Consider the following 23,580-nt stretch of genomic DNA (forward strand, 5'->3'; position numbering starts at 1 on the left):
CCACTCATTACGCGGAGCCCCTGCTCCTAACTCAGAACCTGCCCTGGTCAGAAGGACAAGGCGCCGTCCGCAGTGCCAAAGTGCTGGTGTGTCTCTTCTGCTCGTTCCTTGCGAACGAGAAAGGACAGGAAGGGCTTGAAGGCAGCTAGCTACAGAAACTGAAATGGAAATGTCGTATCTTTTTACATTGTTAATCATGGAGAAGTCCTTATTTCAAGAGTCTAAGGGAGGGCAAGCTGTCAAAACAGACGGCTCTGTCAAAGAAAAAAATTAAGAGCCTTTTGTGCCCAGGATGCCCGAAGCCAGCACTAAAATGACAAGGGTGAGGAATAATTTATTTTTAAAGAGTACCTAATTATCTAATTAGTGCTTGTTTGCTTTACATATTGTCTTGAATACAATCTGCTTTCCTGCTTGTTTAATGTTGGCTGAAGTTTGACTATTTCAATGAAGAGATGTGATTTTGATGAAAGTGGCAATGGAAAAGTAGGGGGCAAGTGGGGTGAAGGCGGGGTGAGCCGGTGCTTTCCCTGTGCGTCTGGTGTCCTCCCAGGCTGGCTGGGGGGCAGGACACCTAAAGTGCACGGACAGCTTTTCGACAGGCAGATAAGCCCCACTTGGGCAGAAACTGCAAAATCAGATGTTTGGAGGAGATATGCATGAAATAGCAATTGTTATTCTTTCACTTAGATAACAAGCTTCAAAAGGCAAGGGCCAGGTCTTCCTTACTCTTTTAAGAAGAGAGGTATAAAAGGAGGAAATTAAGAGGAAGGGGAAGAAAATGAAAGAATGAAGGAATCTTTTCTTCAGGGACTAGCATCCAGAATCTATATAAGCTATTTACCCAAATACTCAACCATCAATTATTTTAGGAGTACGCATGATCCAGGCTGATCCACAAAATAGACTTTCTTGGTGGTCCAACATCTTTTTAAAAAATAATATGTTTTTTTCTGATTATTAATAAGGTATAACGTATATTATTACTAAACCAAGGGTTGTTAAGAATTTAAGGTCTTCTTATAAAAGATAAAATAATTGAAAAAAATACATGCATAAAGATGAATCTAAATGTTAGATTGATGATCATCACCCAGAGTATCTAGAACTAATATTTTGATGGATTTCCTTGTAGGCTTTTTTCCTTTAGAAGTATATTTCAGCTTCCTTTCCTAAAATGATGGCCCTCCACCAACCATATCCTTTGCAATTTAGATGCAAGCATTATATACAGATAAATTTATAGGTTTTACAAAAATATTATAACATCATCTTCCCATTGTTTTTAAAAACTATTCCAAAAAGACATTTACTTTCATTCTCCCCTTTTATTGGACATATACATTATTTCTACTTTTTATTCTTCTGAGTAACACAGTAATAAACCATCTTGTACACATACTTCTGTCCAGATCTCTGTCAGAATAGCTTTCCAAGTCAGAGTACATATGTCACTTTCCTCATTTACTAAATGTAAGATTAAAATAATACCTGCTTGATGGAGTCATTAGTGATATTAAACAAGATAATGCTTATAAAATTGCGGAATATAGTCCTTGGTGCATAGTAGGTACTCAGTAGACATTTCATCTCATTACTTTTTAATCCTTTTAAAGGTCTGATAGATAACACCAAATACATTTCCTGCACAACTTTCAACGTGTGACTCTCTCTAGTGAATTTCACCACACCCCAGAGTCCCACTGCTTAAAACTCTTTCTTATTTAGTTATCCATCTTCAGAAAACTATTAATGGATACAAGATTCAAAAGAACAGAATCAAATGTGAGGCCGTTGGGAGAGCCAATATGAAAACAGGAATTTCGTTATAGTACTGACTCACCAGCATAGTCTCATTAATACAAAAATGTACCAGCCGAGGTCAGACTGGTCTTGGTCCTGTCGGGCTGGACGCCCCTCTGTCTTCTTTGGCTCTGACTCTCTCAGTCACACATTTCTCAAACCACCTCTAACAACTTCCAAACAGCCTGGCTGAATGGTTTCGTGGGGAAAAGGGTCACCCCCCTCACCCCCGGCCCCCCAACCAGACTGCTTTTCAATCTTCTACATCCTGTGTCCCACGAAGCAAAGTTTCTGTTTTATTTTCGAACTCTGTTTAGTGTGGATTCCTTCAGCTGCCCCTTCTCCGCCTTTAGCACTTTTCCTTAATAGTCGTCTAATCCCCATCTTACTGTGGTTGAAACTTTTGAGCGGCAAAATTAGCCGTTTATATGGGAAAAAGGAGTTGTGCCAGGGACCATTTTTCAACATTTAAAAAACTCCTCCAAACATTTAATAATATTTATATTATTGGATCTGTATTTGAAATTTTGTCAATGAGCAGTCAGTACACAGGTAATGCCTCTTTTTTTACAGATTCAACAGTGTAAGTCTCAATCTTTCTGACCCTGGCACTGTTTGTGGGGAATATTCACTTTTTAAGTCAGAAAAGAGATAATTTTAAATCCGCCCAAGACTCCTTCCATATTGCCAAATATCCTTTATAAAACACTAGCGACAGAAAACAGGAAGTCCTAAAGCTGTCAGTACTGCTGGAAAGAACCAGGGAAATTGAACAATTTAAGGTCTTCCTAGCAACAGCTACCATGTACTGAACACACACTGTTGACGTGCTTCACCTTATTTTACCTATAGGCAGGTTAAGAACTGCGCAGGGTCATGCGGTGAGCGGACTGTGCTGCCAGGATTCACAGCTAGGCATCTTGGCCCTTAGCCCCTAGAATACCTGTCTCCCCACCAATGCATGTATCTTAATGTACATACTTCACATAAAATCCTCACATTCATTGTAGATGAGAACTCTTCTTGTAACAAAAAGTAAAGTGCCTCCCAATGTCAGCGTGGCATTGGTATAGTCTTGGTGACTGATATTCCCAGGTAATTATGCTGGCAGCCTTTGGCTTAGGAAAAGTACAGACGAAGAGAAGAGACACCAGAGAAGTTCAGAGTTATAAAAAAAAACACGTCGCACATGCTGTTTGGAAATGACCCAAGCCGTTCTCAAAGGCTCCCGTCTTCCACCCTCTCCAGTTAGCACAAGCTGTCCCCTGCCACCTACTGGCCGCCCCTTCAGCCAACAAGCAGCCAGACCTCAGCGTCAAGTAGAGTGAGCCCCAGCGGGACTGCGGGGAGAGCAACTCTGTCCTCGCCTTTGAGGAGCTCGTCACGGTCTGACTGCAACCGAGTGAACGACACTTTTACCTGATCCAAGTCATTTCGCAGAGCGATCTTGCTGGTTACTAGCTCATGGGCGAGGTCATCGTTCTCCTGTTCCAGCCTCATGCTGGCCTCCTGCAGTCTCCGGTTCTCCCTCTGCAGGAAAAGAGCAATAGCCGGAGGGCGACATTAGTGCCGAGACGCACTAGCAGAAACGAACGGGACCGCTGAGCAAAAACAAGCAGCGACAACAAAGTGAACTTCTGAAGGTGTAAAAAGGAGGAGGCGCGAGGGGCACAGGAAGGCAGGATTGCTGTCCGGGAAACAACAGTGAGTTAAGCCAGCAGTGCAGATGCGGCTCTCTACCCGGTGAACCTTACAACTGTCCCTGACAGGCTGCATGGTAAAAGGCTGCATTATTAAAAAAGTGCCACAAAAGGCAAAATTTCCAACATCTCCCCAATCCTGTGACGTTTCATATAGACCCAGAGCCCAGACACAGGCCATCCTCTGTTTGAAACATGCACGGTAATCCCACCCTTAACCTCAAGGGAAACTCATGACACAGAAGGTGTGAAATGGGGGAAAACCACTAGACATCTCTTCACGTTGTTTTTCCAGTATCAGAGTTCACATTCATTGAATATATTTAATTATGAGCACTAAATCAAGAACCAGGATACATGGGTTCAGGACTTTTGCTATCAACTGACACGTTCATCCTTGGGGTAGAAGTACTTTTCTGAACACCAATTTCTGTTATTAGTATGAGCTACAGTCCTTATGACAATGGCTCTAGATGTTTGTTGGAGGGCTTTTAAAATTTCTCAACTTTAAAACTTCAAAAGATTCTGGGTAAAACAAATTACTGAGCTGTTTTTTTCCTCTTGAACTCCCAGGAAAAATCTGAAACAAAGTCCTATGATGAAAGAACCAAGTTACATTTTTAGGAAGAAAGGTCTCCCCTGAACTAAACATTATGAACTGTGTACATGCGCATCTATTTTCAGAGTAGCAATTTACTGTCTTCCAATCCAAAGTATCAAAAGTATTTTTTTTTTTTTTTTGCTACTGTTAACAGTTATGGGAGATTCAAAGAGAGCTGACAGGAAAGACTTCAATGTGATGAGACCTTCCTGTTTTTCAGATTTATACTCCTAACAGGGTTTTCTGCAAGGGTGGCAGAAACTCAGACAAAGGAGTGCTGCACAACCAGAAGACAAATCTATGCCCTGGAAGAGAGTGTATCATTGCGTAACATGGGGCAAAAGGACATTTATCTTCTATAGAACAACCTAGGGTTGGTTATATGGAAAAAAGAAAGCCCTATTTCTTTTTTTTCTTTTGGTTTTTTAAAGAAGGGCTAGGAGACTGACGGTAAGGGCAGAGCCTAAGACTTTCATGGAGCGGAGGACCCCCCAACAGGGCCAGCAGAGAAGCTAAAGGATAACCTGTGCTTTGACTAGAACCGGCCAACAGAGTCTATTCCTATCTCCTCTTTTGGAAAAGGAAGACTGGGGTACTTGGGGAATGCCAAAACATTTTTTGAAAAAGAAATCTACTGAAGAAGATAAAAACAGTTCCAAATCTCTTAAATGCTTTTAAATAAATTCATGATAGAATTCCATGTAGTGTTAAAATTTAAGTGAAAAATATGATCAAAGAAATGCTTAAGCCACCTCATAGAAAAAAAAGACAAGGAACTAGAAAGTCTCATTTTCATAACATAAATAACATTAATTGCAGGTACTGGCTTATTTTCATTGTTGTCTTTGTACTTTAAAAATGTTTCTAAGTTTTCAACAATGAATACAGAATACATGTGTTTAAAATGTTATCTAAAAAAATTAAAAGCCATTCGGAATTTCAATTCCACTGAAAAGGATAAAATGCCAAAATGAGAACTTTTTTAAAGTTTACTCCTGTGAGAAGCTCATATTCTACCCGAAACCAGACTGGATCTTCGGTTTTGACCAAGATACTACGTAACCCCTTAAAACTGTGGCCCTGCCAGGAATCCTTTCCCAAAATATTCCTGAAAAGACCGTGTACATATTTGTAGGGGCACATCGCACTCATCAAATTCTGTCTGTCCCCTCGACCTACGGAAGTCCTAACCTCCCTCAGAAATATCATCAGAGTAGGCACAAAAATATACCAGATAAACAGCCAGGAACTCTATGGCGAAATCTTTCAATCTTTGCTGAAGCAATCCAAATTCTAGCAGGGGCCCGAGAGTTAGTCTTCTACCCAATACATCTAAATATTACTCCTCTTTGTGGAAACAACTTGCCTACTTGTTGAAAACTTAGAATAATAATAATAATAATAATAATAATAATAATAAAAAGTGTTCCAGAAACTTTTCCAATCCATTTCCTCCTTGCCAGGAACGAGCAGCAACACCCAGCACCATTTTGTCAGGACACAGTGCAGAGTGGGCTGCTCAGCAGGGAAGCGAGTGTTCTCCCTCTCCGTGAGTCCCTTCCCGAGAGCTCCTGGTGACACGACTCCAGTCCCTGCTCCTGAGTCAGTGTCCGAGTCCTCCTGAAACTGTACCTGCAGGACTCCAAGGTGCAGAGTCCTCTCAACTCTTACTGACTTTACAGTTGTTTCGCCCAAGGGACAATGTTGCAGCTATCGGTTTTTCAGGTGACAGTGACATACCAGGGAGTTAAGGTAAACCGCAGGCAAAGTCAGACATGGAAAAGCACTCGTTGCAAGTACTTTAAGGATGCACCTGGTGGCTACTTCTCTCCTGATGGGAGATCAATGGCCGGTGGGTGATGTTAATTAAGGGAGAGCCGGGGGCTCAGCTCAGTGCTGACTGGAAACGTGCCATCACCATGCCTGTTGCAACTGGAACCCTTCCCTATGGACACGTGGCCAAGGGAGGAGTGGGGGGACAGGGGAAGATTTGGAAGAAACCATGAGTGTCTAAGCATCCCTAAAAAGCAAAATGGCCTAGGGGGCGCGCCTACCGGCTTGGCTTTAGCAAGAAGCTTCGGTTGGGTGTGTGCACAGCAAGCAGTGCAGTGGGGTGTGACTCCTGCTCTGCACTCACAGACATGTGGGCAAGCAAGCTGTGGGGCCGAAAATGCAGTATCGTCCTCCAAAGTCTGAACCTGGGGCGGGAGGTGTCCTCAGCAGTCCTCCGTATCCGAGCGGGCCAGCGAGGCACCGCTACCCACCGAGGCGGGGGTTCCTGCCAACGAACCTGCCTACACTTGCCAAGGGTTCAAGTCAGGTGTCTTATTGGGCTGTATTTTCTTTGCAAGAAAAAGCTCCCCTTTATACTAGAACGGAGAAGAAAGTTCCATCTGGATGGGCCTTGTTCCTTCTGAAAGGTCAGCAAGGGCTGCCCACCCGAGAGCGCCTGGGAGTCAGCCCGTCAGCCTGTCCGTGCAGAGGCAGCGGCGTGCCCCGGTTTGCACAAGCAGATCTGCCCCACGGCTCGGAGCCTGTCAACATAGCAGGTGGCTGGCTTCCCACCCCTCTCCGCAAAGAGAGCAGGAGACCCTGCTTCCATAACCCTGGAAACTCACACTGCCCTGTTGGGCACATCCTCCATCTCACACAACTGACACCATTCCAACAAAAAGCAGACAACAACGCTCCTCGTCCGTTCCCTCCCCCCTGGGGCATAGGAGCTGCATGGCCGGCAGAGTTTGGTGAGTAACTTTTGGGAGGAGGATACTGCATTTTTCAGACAGACAGACGCCGGTATCACAGACATACACAGATAAATAACTTACCTCCTCAAAAGTCATAGACCAACTACCGTTTTCAATCATAGGTACAAAAGACAATTGAAAAAAAAAACAGAATATCCAATGAAATCGCACACCTACTAATACAGTTATGAAATGGCAATAACAAAAGCAGACACTTGTTAACAATGTGTTGCTATTGTGTTTTTCCTCAGAGTGTCGTTTACTCTAAGTTCTCTCTCTGTCTGCAAAGTTTCGCTGGAAGAAAATACACTGGAGGCAGCCAGTGGGCAAGTCTCAACTCAGGAAGATGAACACACTCAGACTCCTCCCTCTCCCCGCTGCCCTGGGCCCTCTGGGAGACTGATGGGAACGCTCTATGTGTTCATGTTAGCAGCTACGGTGTGAGTTGTTTACACTGTTATTTCCGCCGGGTGGAGGGAGCTTCCTCATATGACAAGGTCGGAAGCATTGCAAAATAGTTCATTCTCAGGCCATAGAATGAAATTGCTGGGCAGAGAAATGCTTCCAGGTCTCCTGTGCATCTGAGGGCTGGGGTGTGGGTGAAGCAGCACAAGGGATGGTGAACGTCATTTATTCCGTGATGAGAAACCAGAGAAATGTGAACTGGCACTCAGAAGAAAATAAACTAAGCCTCACAGGAAAAAATGATGGGGAAGGAGGAGGCTTCGTAAACTCTAGCTCAGTATTTTGGGTGTGTCATCTGCTGTTCTAATGAGTTCCTGGCACATGTTTTTAAAGACACTTAAGGGTCAGGAGAAAATGTTTTCCTAAAAGACCCAGTACAATTTTATTAGCAACAACATACTCAACTCTCACATATTTTCGTTTGGGTAATTCTTTCAAGAGTTGATAATTATCATCATCAAATTTCAGCAGGTTTTTTTTTTTTTGACATTCAAAGGCAAATGCCTACAGATGAAATGTTTAAATGTCTATATTGTCTGCAAATGAAGATTTGAGAGAGAAAATCTGGATATTTGAAATCCTTTTATGCTCTTCCCTTTACCCAACATATCCAATTTTATCTTTCTGGTAGAAATTTTAAAAAATTTAAATGTCAAACTAAAAACAAAATCTTGTCAGTAATAACTAACTGGCAGTTGGCAAACCAGACTGCAGTTCTTCTAGCATTTAAAAAAACAGTCTTAGATTATTCCCTAGCACAGGGGTCAACAAGCTTTAAATGTAAATGGCCAGACAAGAAGTATTTTAGGCTTTGCAGACCATACACCCTTTGTTGACATTACTCAAACTCTGCCACTGTTGTGCAAAAGCAGTCCTAGACACTGGTAAGTAAACGATGGGTGGGCTGTGTTCCAATAAAACTTTATTTACAAAAACAGGCAGTGGGCCGATTTGTCGCACATGCCATAGTTTGCAGATCCCTGCTCTAGCATACAAAGCAAATTAAAAAAAAAAAAAAGCACATGGGTTATAGATAATGTCAAAACATGTTAGTGTGACATAATTTTCTCAGTAATGCTACTTTAACAGGAAGTAAGTTACTAAAAATTGAATAAAAGTTTTGGAGAATTAATTCTGAAGATCAATAAACATACTTAGAAATTCTTAATATGCATAACATTCATACCTCTCTCAAGCGTTAAGTAAAACTCAATCAGTGAACAGGAATCATCAGAAACCACCTGCTCCTTCTCAGCTAATTTGCTCAAGAATCCTCAGTAGGGGTTAGCTTGCAATTTCCACCATCTTAGAACAGTGAGTTCATTGGATTATCCATGCTCAAAAAGAGTGGCAGCCTTCTGAGGTCTATCACAAAGTTATCACAGGCAGATAGAAACCATGCTCTTGACTGTTAGTATTCATTAAAAGCACATTATTTCATAAATATAAATATTTCCAAAAACCAATAACAGTCTCTGTGATGAGGAAAATTAATAAAATATAAGTATTTTCATTGGTAGAAAAAGACTTTTCAAAGACGGATTCACTTATCTTGACTTCCTGAGGAAGGAAAGGCCCCGAACAGTAAGAAAAAAGGGAAGCCTTTTTTTTTCTTTCAGGTAAGATTAGCAAAATTTAAACTTCTTTCACTTGACAAGTTAAAAACAAAATGTGATAAATATTTTGAAGCAAAGCTTAATTGAACTTGTATTATTTGCCATCCTTCCATAGCTAATGAAATAACTTAGACCAGTTTGCATTGTTTTTGCCAAGTGTAATTAGATAGCTTAATTTTAAATTACATGCAGGGATAATTGCTCTACAAAAATTAGTATGTGTGAGACAAACTTTTTGTAAACTTAGAGGAATTATTTTCTTCCTGTTTGAATTATACTTTGATAAGAGAATTACTACTTCTAACCTCATGAAAGAAATTAAACATTCTAAATTTAATTATACTAAATATAGATAAGATACTTCAATTAGAAATGATGTATAATACTATCTGTGTCCCAAACTCAAAAGAGAGTTTAAGCATTCCTGATTCTTTCTAGGATTTGCCCATCTAGAACAGGTAATAACATACATGCTTTGGAAGACTCACTGAATTAATTAATTAGCTGTGCTAAGGCTTCCCCCACAACTGTACAAGTAGTTAATTAAATAAGAAAAGCATACCATATCCCAGAGATAGATGAAGGCTGCAGTTCTCTAAAAGGTGCTGTCAATAGGTTACATTATTAGAAAACTATTTTTCCCTAAATGGAAACAACTCAACTCCTTAAAACAGAAAACAGTATTACAGTTTCTGAGTTGGTAACTACTTATTAGGGGCTTGGCTATTAATTTTTAAAATACACTCAAATAGCTACACATACACAAATAGCTATCACATGAATGATTGTTTTCTGGGGGCCTGTATGAAAATGGAAATATACGTGATGGATTTCTATAGACAAATCCTTATCCTGAATTTCACTTCATTTGGAATAAATTAATTAATTTACAAACCAAAGTATCAAGTAGATAAAAACTCCAACACCAAGTTGGCCAGGTCAAACTTAAGAAGGACAATAAAAGAGACTTAGAATAAATGTTCTATATTCTTCTTCCAATAAAGTTTCCTTTTTCTGTCTTGCAACCTAGTCATGAAGATCAGCAGAAAGAGCACACCAAATACTGTAGGAAGTCATTACAGAGCTGATTTTCAAATGCAAACTGAAGCCAAGACCAGGTAACCCAGTGAGTACACGTATTTATATATGTTTATGTTTGTGTGCATCCATATTTATATATGAAAATGAATGTACCACCCACTTATGCTGGCCTTTCCCCTATAAATATGTATACACATAGGATTTTTAATCATTAATTAGCTCCAGATCTGATGGAAGGTCTCCCTCCCACAAATATGGCTTCTGCACAGGCACCTCTCATGTGACTTGGGATTTATGAAAAGAAGATGGTGGGCTGGATGCCAATCCTCTTGAAACATTTTGCTTGGATTTTTTTTTTGAGATATAACTCACATACTATAAAATTCATCTTTTTAAAATGTACAATTCAGTGGTTTTAGTACATTCACGAAGTTGTGTGACCGTTGCCACTGTCTAGTTCCAGAACGTTTTTGTGTTTAGGGTTCTAAAATTTAAATTTATACCAACATAATTCATCTCTTTCTTTGTGGTTGAGATTTAAGTGTTAGATACGGGTGAGTATAGTGACATCACTTGAAAATGTAGATAATGGCATCTGTCATAAAAATAAAACACATATTTGGATAGATACAGAAAGAATGTGATGACTGAGAGCTGCCTCTGAATTGCTGGGTCTTTCATCCCACCTCTGGCTTCCATGTGAGAGTCCTTTTTGTATGCCAAGGGAAAGAGCATCAAACCAAAAAATCTCTTAGGATATTTTATTGTTTGACATTTCTGGGCCTTCAAAAAAAAATTGACACAACTTTCCTAACTCCTAGGGGGGAAACATGGCATTTTAAGCAGTATGGACCTTCATGGTTGAGGAGGGCTTGTTAGTGAACTGGCATAAGTTCTGAGTTGATGCCCACGGAGGTCTTCCCAAGTTGTTCTTAAGAATTTGCACAACTAGGTTCCCAGTCCAAGATCTACAAATTATAAAGTGCTCATTCCAGGGACATAGATCTTATTCTTGACACAATTAAATTTAGAAGAGACTAAGAGGTATTTCTTTCCTACTTTAAGGTCATTATAATTAGTTTCTTAAACTAGATATTGACTATCTGAAAGAACAAGTCTGGGGATGGTTGGAAACTATTTTGTCAACTTTCACCTTGAAAGTGTAATTATAATTTGAGGACTGTAACTTTACCAAGTATATAAAAGGGTATAGAAATATTAGTTAGATGTATTGACAAGCTATTACAATAATACAAAAGAAATAGCTACAGAGCATACCTGATATGCATAAGTTAAAAGGAGTATATGTTTTCAAAACAAAACAAAAAAAGTTTAATTCTACTTCGGTCCCTCAGTAAAATGTGCACACATTGAAAGACTTACATGTGAGAAGTACTCTTCAAAAAATAATACGCACTGTACTATTTATACATATCTACTTTGATATGAAAAGGATTTAAGAAACAGTACCAAGTTCAGTCCCAGACTGATTTTAAATATACAATTTTAGTCTTTTGTTGCCTTTTCCTCTATTTTAAAGCAATCTTCCCAGATTTTATTTGTAATGATGGCAACTAAGAAAATTAGAATGATCATATAAGCAGTAGGAGGGCTTCATTTGGGATCCTTAAGACTATTTTAAAATTACTGCTTCAAGCCATTCTAAAGCAGCATGTGACATGAGCTACATTAAGATTGGTTTTATTGAGGGGGGTGGTGGTGGTGGAAATGAGCTTCAAACCTTATTCTGTGAGTGCCTTGTGGGTTAATAGGTATGGGCTCTTCTTCTCAGTTTTGTTTTTTTTTAAGATTTTATTTATTTATTCAACAGAGACACAGCGAGAGAGGGAACACAAGCAGGGGGAGTGGGAGAGGGAGAAGCAGGCTTCCCGCCGAGCAGGGAGCCCGATGCAGGGCTCGATCCCAGGACCCTGGCATCATGACCTGAGCCGAAGGCAGACGCTTAATGACTGAGCCACCCAGGCGCCCCTCTTCTCAGTTCTTTACCCCGTTCTATAAACAAGGGGAGAAACATACTGCTGTCAGGCTGCTGGGGAACAACCTTGGGAGAAATGTGAAGAAGATAAGCGAGGGACTGGTAGAGCAGATCCACGCGAGGGGATGCTATTCTGGTAATAATACCTGGGTAAGGGCAGGCCGTTGGCCTACTAAGGCTAATAACAACCATTTACTGAACACCAGCTACGTGCTAGGTACTTAGCACACAACGTCCTCAGAAGCCCTGTAAGATGAGTAAGCTCCTGCATGTTTTACAGACCAGGAAGCAGGTCGCTAACGAGCCCGGGATGCAGAACAATGCGACAGAGTTATTAACACCCCCCGATGGGGATAACAAATCCTGTGTTTTTTTTTTTTTTTTTCTGGAAAGGCAGGATTTGAACTCAGGTCTGACCATATCACCCATCTACTACTGCCATGCCCCATTCCGGTCAGCAGCGGAGATAAGAGGAACTGTGACTCCAGCTGCCCCTGGTGACTTCTCTGACCAGGTGAGGGCAGCTCGAGTTACAGAAGTGGCCGTCATCCCGCGGTGGGGGCTCATTAACAACGCTGCCCCAGTACTTTTCCTGGAAGGGTATGTTGGCATTGGTGGTGCTCGGTGTGAAAATACAATATTCCCTAATCCCAGGGTTATTGACATGAAGCAGGAAGGAACCATGATGCACCTGTAGGAATCTGAGGAATTAAAACATGTTCAAGAGAGACAATAATATGTCAGCTGGAGAAAATAAGTTCGAAATCAGTGTTTCCCCAGCATTGCATCATGGGAACAGTGTTGCTAACTATCACTGAAGAGATCTATTGATGTGAATGGCCCAAGTTTTTTACAAATACTACAATTAACTAAGCTATTAAGCTGAAATCAGCTTTGATTCTGAAACTGGATACTGTAGTGAAATGTCACTGTTACTCAGATTTGTGGAAATAAATGTTGCAACAAACACCGTTACTATGCTCTGTTAACCTTTGCGGGTTTTATTTTTCCTTCCAAATGAGTTTGTATGTTTAACAGTTGCTACAGACAGAGGAAAGTCTGAAACATTCTTGTGCCCGGCTTGGAAGAGTTCACCTTCTACAAGTCTTTGTGGACGTGACCATGCACAGCTAACACAGTCCTCTGCCACTTTCCTTGTTCTCTCATTTTTGAAAGTAGTCGATAGCCACTTTCTCTCTTTCTTTTTCCCTCTCTTTCTCTCAGCTTCTTATGAAGATTCCAAGTATAAATGCAACAGGTGGAGTTACCTACAAATATACAAACTGAAAGAAAAGAAATATTATGGTTGGCTACGCCAGAGTTTCCTGAAATGAAAACATACCTGGACATTTATCATGGTCAGAGAGTATCTAAGTCAATCAAGAAGAAACCGAGGGAGCTGAATGGGTCACTAGTGCTCCTTTAGGGTACAGAAGGCACTTTGCTCTCATGGGTGACCCACGCCTCCCCTACCTTGTATCTATCCATTGGGTCTTCCTGCTGCAGCTGACTCTCTCGCATTGTCTGATATTCTTTCTCATATTTCTTCAGTTTCTTGGTTGGTACCTACAGGGATCAGAAGAAAAGCATGTTAGACAAGGACATGATTTAGGAAAACATTTTCTGATGTTGGTTCCCAATTAAGTCTCTGGCATTCTAATGGCACACACCCAACTCAAAGTAGGGGGGGAAAGTCTAGATCTGAGGGGAAGGGTCTGTAAACTTTTTCTGTCAAGGCCTACATAGTATATTTTAGGCTTTGGGGGCCCCACAGTCTGGGTCAAAGCCACTCCACTCTATTGTCACCTCAGAGAAATGGCTGTCATTAGTGATATGTAAACAAACAAGAGTGGCCATGTTCCAATGAAACTTTATTTACAAACATTCATTTCTGTGCTGCAACATGGTTATGTCGTAACTGTTTTTTGTAAATGCATTTAATAGTGCTATTAATTCTAACTACTTCTCAGTAAAATTCATGCATAGCCTTCTACCATACTGAAAAGGAAAACTGTTTTATAAAGGTAAAAAACTGAGCAACAAAGAATTTTTTTTCTTAAAGATTTTATTTATTTATCAGAGACACAGTGAGAGAGGGAACACAAGCAGGGGGAGTGGGAGAGGGAGAAGCAGGCTTCCCGCTGAGGAGGGAGCCCGATGTGGGGCTCGATCCCAGGACCCTGGGATCATGACCTGAGCCGAAGGCAGATGCTTAACGACTGAGCCACCCAGGCGCCCAACAAAGAATATTTTTAAATAAAGTCAATATATTGTACCCGAGAGAAAGAAGATTCTACAGTCTGTCACTAAAAACTCCCAACAAAAACAGAATCGTTGTGCTGTGTGAAATAACCGAACATCATCTAAACAACTCATCTATTTTTTACTAAAATTGTGTCATCTTTAAAAGACAGTAGTCTACTCTTCTCCGAAAAAAAAAAAAAAAAAAAAAAGACTAGGACTTACAGAATCTTAGAATTCTAAAAATAAACAAATAAGCATAACACAGAATAAAGGTCATAGAATTTGGCCCTAGATAGATCAGGGTCTGAATGCGTACTATTGTTTTCTTTTATTAACTATTAAACCTCTTGGCAAACCAGTATTTAACCTCTCTTGGTCTGAGTTTCTTCATCTGTAAAATGGCTGGCAAACAGATTTCCGCTTCATAATGGCTGTCAGGAGAATTAAATGCTGTTAACACAGGCAAAGTATCTAAAATATTGCCTGTTTCCTGGAAGTTTTTTTTTAAAAAGTATTCAATAAAATTAATGTATTACCATCTATGTTCCATATGACTTTTAGATTTTCCTTGGACAATCAAAATTACAGAATTCCTTTCAACATCAAAATCTTTATTTGATGTTTAGGTGCTAAAGTAAGTGACTTGAAATGAGGAAAAAGCTTACCTAACTTTTTAAAAGACAACAGATGTGTTATTTTGCTGGATTCTTGGGGACTTGAAGGCAAAATGATGTGTTGATGCTCCTTAGTAACCATTGTCATGAGACCTACCTAAGTTGTTGGCCCATAGGAGGCTCTCAGCAGACTGTTTCTTGTTGAGTTCAAAATATGGTATTTAGAAAACATGTAATATGTGTGTGAGAATCTGGCCTGAGAATCTGTTAAATAAAAAGCAAAGACGCCATGTGTCATGCCCCATCATATTCTAATGACTGTTCTTCCATCCAGGAGCATTCTCAAGTACTGGAATTACCTGCTTCTCACCACAATTGGGAAATTTCACAAACTCAGTCCAAACTGGAGACAGTGGAAATCATTCCACAACCACATGATGACAATATTCATCTGGCTGATAGGGGAGCTTCCCCAGTGAAACAAGAAGTTAAGGACAATTTTCAGGGTGTAACTGAATTGCACAACCACTGCTGAATATGGTCATGAGAAACTAATTTTTCATTACTCCATCTCCAGAGACCTTCAACAGTACACTGCGATGAACCAGAGTGCAAAAGACAGGGAGGCACCATCTGCCCACCCTTTGGCCTCAAGACCATCAGATAGACCAGGAAAATACACGTGGTCATGTGCCAACAAGATAGCAGCAACAACATTATTTCTTCCTGACTTTAACTGGGGGCCTCAATTTCCTCTAGCTGTCTTTTCTCCATATGTATTAATCATACACTCCAAAAACCAAAAACACTCTTAAGATGAAGTGGTGAGTCCCTGGCACTGAAGTAGCCCAGAGTTGAGGACAAAGGGAAAAAGTCTCAGTTCTAAGCAAGGACAGGTGTTTCCAAGGCATTCCTAGGAACAGGATCCAGGCGAGAAGTGAGTACTGTGGGGACAGTGCTGTGCAGCAGCCATTTACCCACAAGATCGGAAGTATGTCAGCATCTCTGCAAATAAGCACGGGTACTGAGGGGCACACCAAAGCTGAACATCAGTCCTATGTGGAAGTATTTTCTACTGGTCCTAAAATGGACCCATTTACCAATGACTGATTACAAATTGCAAGCTTATTTCTAGAAAATTTCTTCTAAAACCGCATTTTTAAAATTCAAAGTGTTACAGATTTTTTTTTCATGTAAAAAAGTGTCCTTTGAAAAGTCAGTTTTGCTACTTATGTTAAGAGGTTCATTTCAATGTGAAATTTTTAAAAAATGCATTAAACAAGCATTAAATAAGCTAATCCTTTCCCATCTGGCTGAGATTCTAGGATGTTTGGCTTCATCTTGTTCAGGGGAACAGAGCAGGTTCCCAGAACAATATGTTGCTAGGAAACCTTCCAAGCTTATTTATCTTGTGCTGTGGGGTGATACTGAGCATCCACTTGTGATTGGCACAAAGTGAGACGGGGGTAGGGGGGAGGAGGAAGGTGAGCTGATATGAAACTGTTATTTATGAGATAATCAAAGAACATAGGCTGTCAGAGTTTTTAAAGCTTATTTCAGGACAAAATTGATTTTATTTTAGGGAATGTAATATTGAGCTTGAAATTTTTCTTAGCAGAGAAAGGAATAAAATACCTCTTTAGTATGTAGTTTTAATTAAAAGAACAGAAAGTCATTAAGAATTACTAGAACTGACCCAATTATTATCTCAAGAATAGTACAGGTATCTCTCCCCTTAAGTATTTTTAATATAAGTGTGCACTTGAAGAATCACTGATCCTTTCAAATGTCTACCTAATGGGGTGGGGGGGCTTCTCCCTCTACCTGCCCAATACCCTCTATTTGGCTAAATTCAGGAAATGTACTCAAAGAATCCACAATTGTTTGATAAGTGCAATGGATAACGAGCATTCACCAACTCAAAATGGTATTTATTAAAAACAACCCCAAAACAGAAAAACTCTGGCAAGACAATTCCAAGTATGATAGCAATCATTTAAATAATCAGCCAAAACCTGACATTTTGGTCTTGACAACTACATTTGGGGAAGTAAGCATTTAAAATAGAAGCAGTGTTTTAATGTTTTGAATATTTCAAGGTATTTAGATTATTTCACAATATGCTTAACCCTGACATTTAAATTCATAACATAACCATTTACTTAGAATTAGTAAGTTGGAGCTGGAAGGACCTTTGGAGACTGTCTGGTAGGATCCCTGCTTCAGGATGAGGAAAGTGAACCCACGTGGCTGAGAACACTGGACTGAGCCAGCAGGTTGTGGCAGAGTGTTCTGGACTATCTGGAATATGGGTGGGTCCACTGTCTCGCTGGTCTGTACTCTCTTCTGGTATTGGGCTGTCAGGAGAAGTGTATTTCCCAGTATTCCTTTAGTCATGTGAATGCCATTGTCATTATTTTTGTCACATCCAAACATATTTTGCTATGATTTTTCCTTAAATCAACTGATTTTCTTACACAATATTACAAGAAAAATATTTTGGAAGCAAGAGTCAATATAGACAACTATGGCAGACAAAAAAAATGTTCCCCCAAAGATTTCTGCATCCTAATGCCCAGAACCTATAACTATGCTTCCTTCCATGGCAAAATGGATTCTTTAGATGTGTTTGAGGTTAAGGACCTTGAGATGGGGAAATGATCTTGGACTTTCTGGGTGGGCCCAATGAAATCCTACAAGTCACTAAAAGAAGAGAAATTTGGGGGTGCCTGGGTGGCTCAGTCGGTTAAGCATCTGCCTTAGGCTCAGGTCATGATCTCAGGGTCCTGGGATCGAGCCCCACATGTTGGGCTCCCTGCTTCTCCCTCTCCCTCTACCCTCCCTTCTGCTTGTTTTCTCTCTCAAAGAAGTAAAAATCTAAAAAAAAAAAAAAAAAAAAAGAGGAGAACTTTTCCAGACTTCAGTCAGAGGAGATGTGACTATTGCAGAAAAGCCAAAGAAATGCGATGTTGCTGGTTTTGAAGCTGAAGGAAGAAGTAAATGTGGGCAGCCTCTAGAAGCTGGAAAAGGCAAGGACAGACTGCAGATTCCAGCCTCTAGAAGCTGGAAAAGGCAAGGACAGTCCTGCTGACACCCTGATTTTCGCCCTAATGAAACTGGTCAGACTTCTAACCTACAGAACTGTAAAATAACAAATGTATAAAGCTCTTTAAAGCCTCTAAATTTGTAGTTATTTGTTGTGATAACAAGAGGAAACTAATCTACTAACATATTATAAATCGTAACAACTATCAAACTACCAAATGTTTACAAACAAAACTCAGTTGAAAGTCTTAACACTTTTGCTGAAAGCAAGATAAAAACTTCCTGCCTGCTTCGTTTTACAACCAATTGCAAATTATGTCAATATAAAATAACCTGGATACTGTCAGCTCTTGTGTCACAAACAGCAGAATGGCAGTAAGCAGAAGATAAAAGCAACTCCATCCTAGCCAATGTGTAGATCCCTTCAGCCCTGTCCCGCCTTCTCCTTCCTCCCACTAATGGCAATGAGTTGTGGCACTTCTTAAACGGTACTCGGTTTTGCTAAGGATCTGTACAATGTCCCCTGATATTTTCTACTACACTTTATCATATTCCATTTTTAAAATGTCTGTTCAGACCTTCTAAAATGATTTCATGAGCAGCAGTTTGAAGGACATGCACTAAATCAAGGAAGCTTTTTCATCTACTCCTCTGATGCTCATACGCACTGGGCTGTAATACGAAGTCACTGGGGAGGCTCTATTAACTCCTGTCCTGGTCACCATGCAGTCACCTGCCATGTACTGACGAAAGTGGGTCCTATTCAGCTGTTACCAGGAAATACATAGAAAAGAGCTTTATGAACTTCAGGGAAAGAGGGTTGTGAGGGGGTGTTCAGGGAGTGGTGGGAGAGTGCTCCACAGTGACTCTGGGTAACAGGGAAGAAGAAAGCACAGTAGTTGCTAGTTTGCTTTATTCTTTCTCTCAAAGTTCATCATGCCATCATGCTGGCCTCAGTTGGAGATGTGGGAGAGGAAGACTGAAGAAGAGTAGGCTCAACTTTCTTTTCCCATGCTCTCCCTCTTTTCATCTAAAGCATATATTTATTTTTAATTATGACTCTGGTAGAATGAAAATATGTGTGTGTATATACATAGTTTTTTGTTGTGTATCAATTACTTTTTGGTGAACTTAAGAATCTTTATCTCACTAATGATACCTAGAGTTGGGTTATTGCCTTATTTTTACTTTTATTATATTGAGTACTCCTTATTAATACTTGAATTTCATGCACATTAGTTATTTTTAATAAAACATACTTCTTCTCTCACATACATGATTTGGTTTCCTGGTTATCAAATGTGATCTTTATACATTTAAGGAGTTTAGATGCCTTTTAAAATAACACAGATCTTGGGCGCCTGGGTGGCTCAGTTGGTTAAGCGACTGCCTTCGGCTCAGGTCATGATCCTGGAGTCCCGGAATCGAGTCCCGCATAGGGCTTCCTGCTCAGCAGGGAGTCTGCTTCTCCCTCTGACCCTCTTCCCTCTCGTGCTTTCTATCTCTCATTCTCTCTCTCTCTCAAATAAATAAATAAAATCTTTAAAAAAATAAAAAATAAAAAAATAAAATAAAATAACACAGATCTTAAACTCTGGGTTGTAACTAATGGAATAATAGAACTCTGAAGAAACCCATTATATTAACCTAAGGGAAACTTACACACAGAAAAGAGGAAAATGACACAGCATAGATGAATATACGTGTGGAGAATTTTCAACCTGACCTACACTCTGCGATGTATATGGCATGATTTGGGGCATATGCTGATCTTATGGAACGGTGCACCAATTTTGTGAAAAGTGGATTCCGAATTTAACTAGAGAAAAGGATCTAGGAGCTACTAGTGTTTCTCAAGGTGGGAGTACTATTGGCATTTTGGGTGGAATGATTTGGGGTTGCCTTAGACTTCACTTCCCATTTCTGAGCCCCTAGTATCCCTGGCCTGTGTATGATGTCGTCTCTGAAGTGCTGGTAGTGCCCTCCAGTCATTGGTACAATGAAGATGCCCACATGGCTTTCCAGAGAGGGAGGGGAGGGCGCTGGGGATGGGAGATAGGAAGGGAGACACTTGAGAAAAAGTGGGATTTGTGCAGAAAACCTCTGCACTGTGCTGACAATAAAGAAAAGGGGAGGCCCAGCCCAGTGCAGGAGGTTTTCAGCACTGTGTTCACATAACTCTCATGTCCGCTTCCTTCTATTCTGTTTTTGATCAGCAGTGACTGGCACGAAGAGAAACACAAAGTGCCTGCATGTCAAAGAGTTCCCTAACAGTGTTAAGGCTATAATTTAGAAAATTATACATTTAAGCCTCTCAACAACTCTGTGAGGTATTATTTGGATTTTACAAATAAGAAAACTGAAGAGAAGTAACTTTCCTGAGATCACGCAGCTGGTAAACAGAGAGGCAGAAATGGGATGGAGGCGCCATCCACCTTCAGCCTCTGTCCTGTTGGGCCACTTTGCTCCACTGCCCGGGACCCCTGAAGGCAAAGCTCCCCAAGAAGCTGACCTCTAGATGTGGTGCCAAATATGTGTCTAATGACTACAGAGTTTCATAAGTGCGGGAAAAGGCACATCAGTACATATGTTTATAAAAGGTACAAGAGGAACTTTGTTGGGGGGCGGGAAGGAGCACCTGTGAGGTGGATTTTCATTATGACTGGCTTATGGAAGCTCTCTTGCCCAATAAAACAATCGCATTTCCCTGGTACTAAATTTTAACAATGGGTTAGTCACTTGTCAGAGCTATTAAAACTTGATGATCTGCTTCTCTATTTCAAAAATAAAAGATACAAAAATATTTATTAATGGATGCAAATGCTGGCAAAGTAGATCACTACTTAAAAAAAGAAAAAAGCTGCCAGGGTGCCTGGGTGGCTCAGATGGTTAAGCATCTGCCTTCGGCTCGGGTCATGATCCCAGGGTCCTGGGATCGAGCCCCACCTCCAGCTCCTCAGCGGGGAGCCTGCTTCTCCCTCTGCCTCTCCCTATGCTCATGCTCTCCCTCTCTCTCTGTATCTCTGTGTTTTGAATAAATAAAATCTTTGAAAAAAAAAAAAAAGCTGCCAGGATCTGTTTAATATTTTCCTGATGGTCAGGAGTCTGAGTGCGTAAAAAATTAATAAGCCAAAGGTACTAGAAATTATGTATTGCTCTTGCTCACTTCAGATAATTTCTTAGGAAGAATATAAATGATTCCATTTTAATATATTAATCATCAGAGGAAAAAATAGATAACTATGGCACCACATTTTTTGGTGATCTGGAGTTGTAGGGGGTTGAGAGTTTCCAACTCAGAGTCAGTTCTGCGAGGACCTGTCAAGATCTGGACAGAAAGTGGATCGGTGGCGAACAAAATTCTAACAGTGAATTTGCAGTAGCCTCAATACTTTGGAAGAACAAGATGAGAGGGCTCAAGAGAAGAAGAGGAGCCATGTCCTATTAAGCTTCACTTAACCCTCTTCCCAGCGTTCAGCAAAAGAAGCTACTTTGACTCTCTTCTGAGCTTTTGGGGGCCGGGAACAGAGGCAATGATACTTTACCCCATGAGATTAGGGGGGAAAACCTTCAGAGACCATAAGAACCTGTAAATGATTATTAACTGTATTCTTTATTTATTGAAGTTTAGTTGACATATAACATTACTTTAGTTTCACGTGTATGATATAATGATTCAGTATCTGTATATATTAAATGATATGATGATCACCTCAGTAAGTCTAGTTAACATCTGTCCCCTATGCAGTTACAAAAACTATTTTTACATGATGAGAACTTGGAAGATCTACTCTCTTAGCAAGTTTCAAATGTGCAATGCAGTGTTATTAACTATACTCACCATGCTGTTCGTTATTTCCCTAAAGGATTTACTTATTTTATAACTGGGAGTTTGTACCTTGTGACCCTCTTTAATCTTGCCCGCCCTCCATCCTCCGCCTCTGGCAAGCTGTATTCTAGTAAGGAATATAATGGCTTAAGGGGGCGGGTACAAGGAAAGTACTTATCTCTTGTAGCACTAACCTAACTCCTGAGGCTTCCAGAATCAAATTACTAGGCATTCTCTTCCTGAATTCACACATCATAGTCTGCAGTGTTGCACCTGCCTCATCTCATCCGGCATGTTCAGCTTTCTAATGACTCAAGCCTAATGGTGCACACACCTGGACTCACACCAGATTCCTGGACTCATAAATGAATAATTGTATGATGCGAGTCACTTTCCAACATTCATGGCTCACTCCTGAATGTAGTATGCTCATCAAAGTATCTATGAAAGCTTCTGAAATACCAATTTCTACTTTCTTTACCACATTCTAATATAAGCTGTCTGTTCCCCATGCTGTAGCAGATTTAAGAAACCATGGCATTTTATAGAAACTGCTTAACTATTCATTTCTAATTTCCCATCTCCAGTCCTATGAATCTAATCTCATTTACTTTTTTTTTTATGGAAGTCCTTGGTATTCTGCTTGAGCTTTCCTATCAATAAATGACATGTGGAGGTGGAGTAATTTACTATCCAAATGCTGACAACTTCTATTTTATAGTTTCTAGCCCAGGACTGCTACTGAGCTCAACTTACCTAGCCACCTGCTAACTTCTTATCATCCTTTAGATATTTCACGTAGGAGACATTTTAAACCTGGACACATCACCCACTGTCTAACCCCAACCAGCCCTCCCACTGTTCGTCTTCCATCCAGATGCTCAAGCCAGAAACCCCAAAGTCATCTGTGACCCCTCCCCCCACCAAGGATCATGAAATCAATCACTAGATTCTACAGAACATGCCTCCAAATGTCTCCTAGCTTGTCTTCTTCTTTTGAACCTCATCGACACTGCCCAAGTTCAAGCCATAACCCCCTTTCATCACTACAATAAGCTCCAAACTTGTCTCTCTGTATCTGTCCTTGCTCTACTCCAAAACTTTTTTCCACAGGGCAGCCAACGTTTTTTCAGAATGCAAATCTGTTATCTTTCCTCTTCCTAAATTTTTCAATTGCTTCCTGTTGGATTTAGGACAGAGAGAGGAATACCTCACATAACTCTGCTGGTCTCTATCTACTTTCCCCCTCTCACTCTCTATGCTGTATTTTGCAAAATTGGGGTTCACCCATCCCAGGAAGTACATGAAAGGATCCAAATAGATGCAAAAGGCAATTATTAGAATTTTTAGTTCTATTTTTTTAAAAGATTTTATTTATTTGAGAGAGAGAGAGAGAGTGCACACAGGGGGAGGGGCAGAGGGTGAGGGAGAGAAGCTGACACCCTGCTGAGCAAGGAGCCCAATGTAGTGCTCAATCCCAGGATGCTGAGATCATGGCTTGAGCCAAAATCAAGAGTCAGCTGCTTAACCAACTGAGCCACCCAGGTGACCCTCCAATTCTATTTTTTAACCAACTTTCTTTCTTTCCTTCTTTCTGTTTTTTTAACCTGATCTTCTTAAAATGTCTATTTTTTGTGCCCATTAATTTATTAAAAAATGAATATGTATATTGGAAGTATGTGCTTAAATTACTTTTACTGACAGGGATGCATAATCAAAAGAGTTTAGGGCTCACCAGTCTCTACTGTAGACATACTGGCTTCTTTTACTTGTTTCTGCACATCATATTCTGTCCTATTTTGGGATTTTGAGTATGCTATTGCTTCTGTTGGGATAGATTCAGCATATTCACCTCAAGATTCTAACTGGAAGGTCTAAG

At 40.4% G+C, this 23,580-nt stretch overlaps 1 protein-coding gene across 7 annotated transcripts in view; it reads right to left on the reverse strand.

Moving 5' to 3' along the window:
- Window positions 1-23,580, reverse strand: part of RABGAP1L (RAB GTPase activating protein 1 like) — a 754,336-nt gene that overhangs the window by 20,452 nt on the left and 710,304 nt on the right. For 5 of the 7 annotated variants that reach the window (XM_028122981.2, XM_028122980.2, XM_028122985.2 and 2 more), the window contains 2 exons: window positions 13,443-13,535; window positions 3,223-3,333 (listed from right to left, as the gene is read on the reverse strand). In XM_028122981.2, the coding sequence (XP_027978782.1) occupies window positions 3,223-3,333; window positions 13,443-13,535 (204 nt within the window). Of the gene's footprint in view, window positions 1-3,222; window positions 3,334-6,932; window positions 7,249-12,941; window positions 13,253-13,442; window positions 13,536-23,580 lie in introns of those variants that run through there. The other 2 variants (XM_028122990.2, XM_088017005.1) reach the window with 2 other exon arrangements.

The sequence above is a fragment of the Eumetopias jubatus genome, unplaced genomic scaffold, assembly GCF_037043125.1.
Source record: "Eumetopias jubatus isolate StellerSeaLion01/CBP00866 unplaced genomic scaffold, mEumJub1_p1.0 scaffold_12, whole genome shotgun sequence".
In the NCBI taxonomy this organism is placed as follows: domain Eukaryota; kingdom Metazoa; phylum Chordata; class Mammalia; order Carnivora; family Otariidae; genus Eumetopias; species Eumetopias jubatus.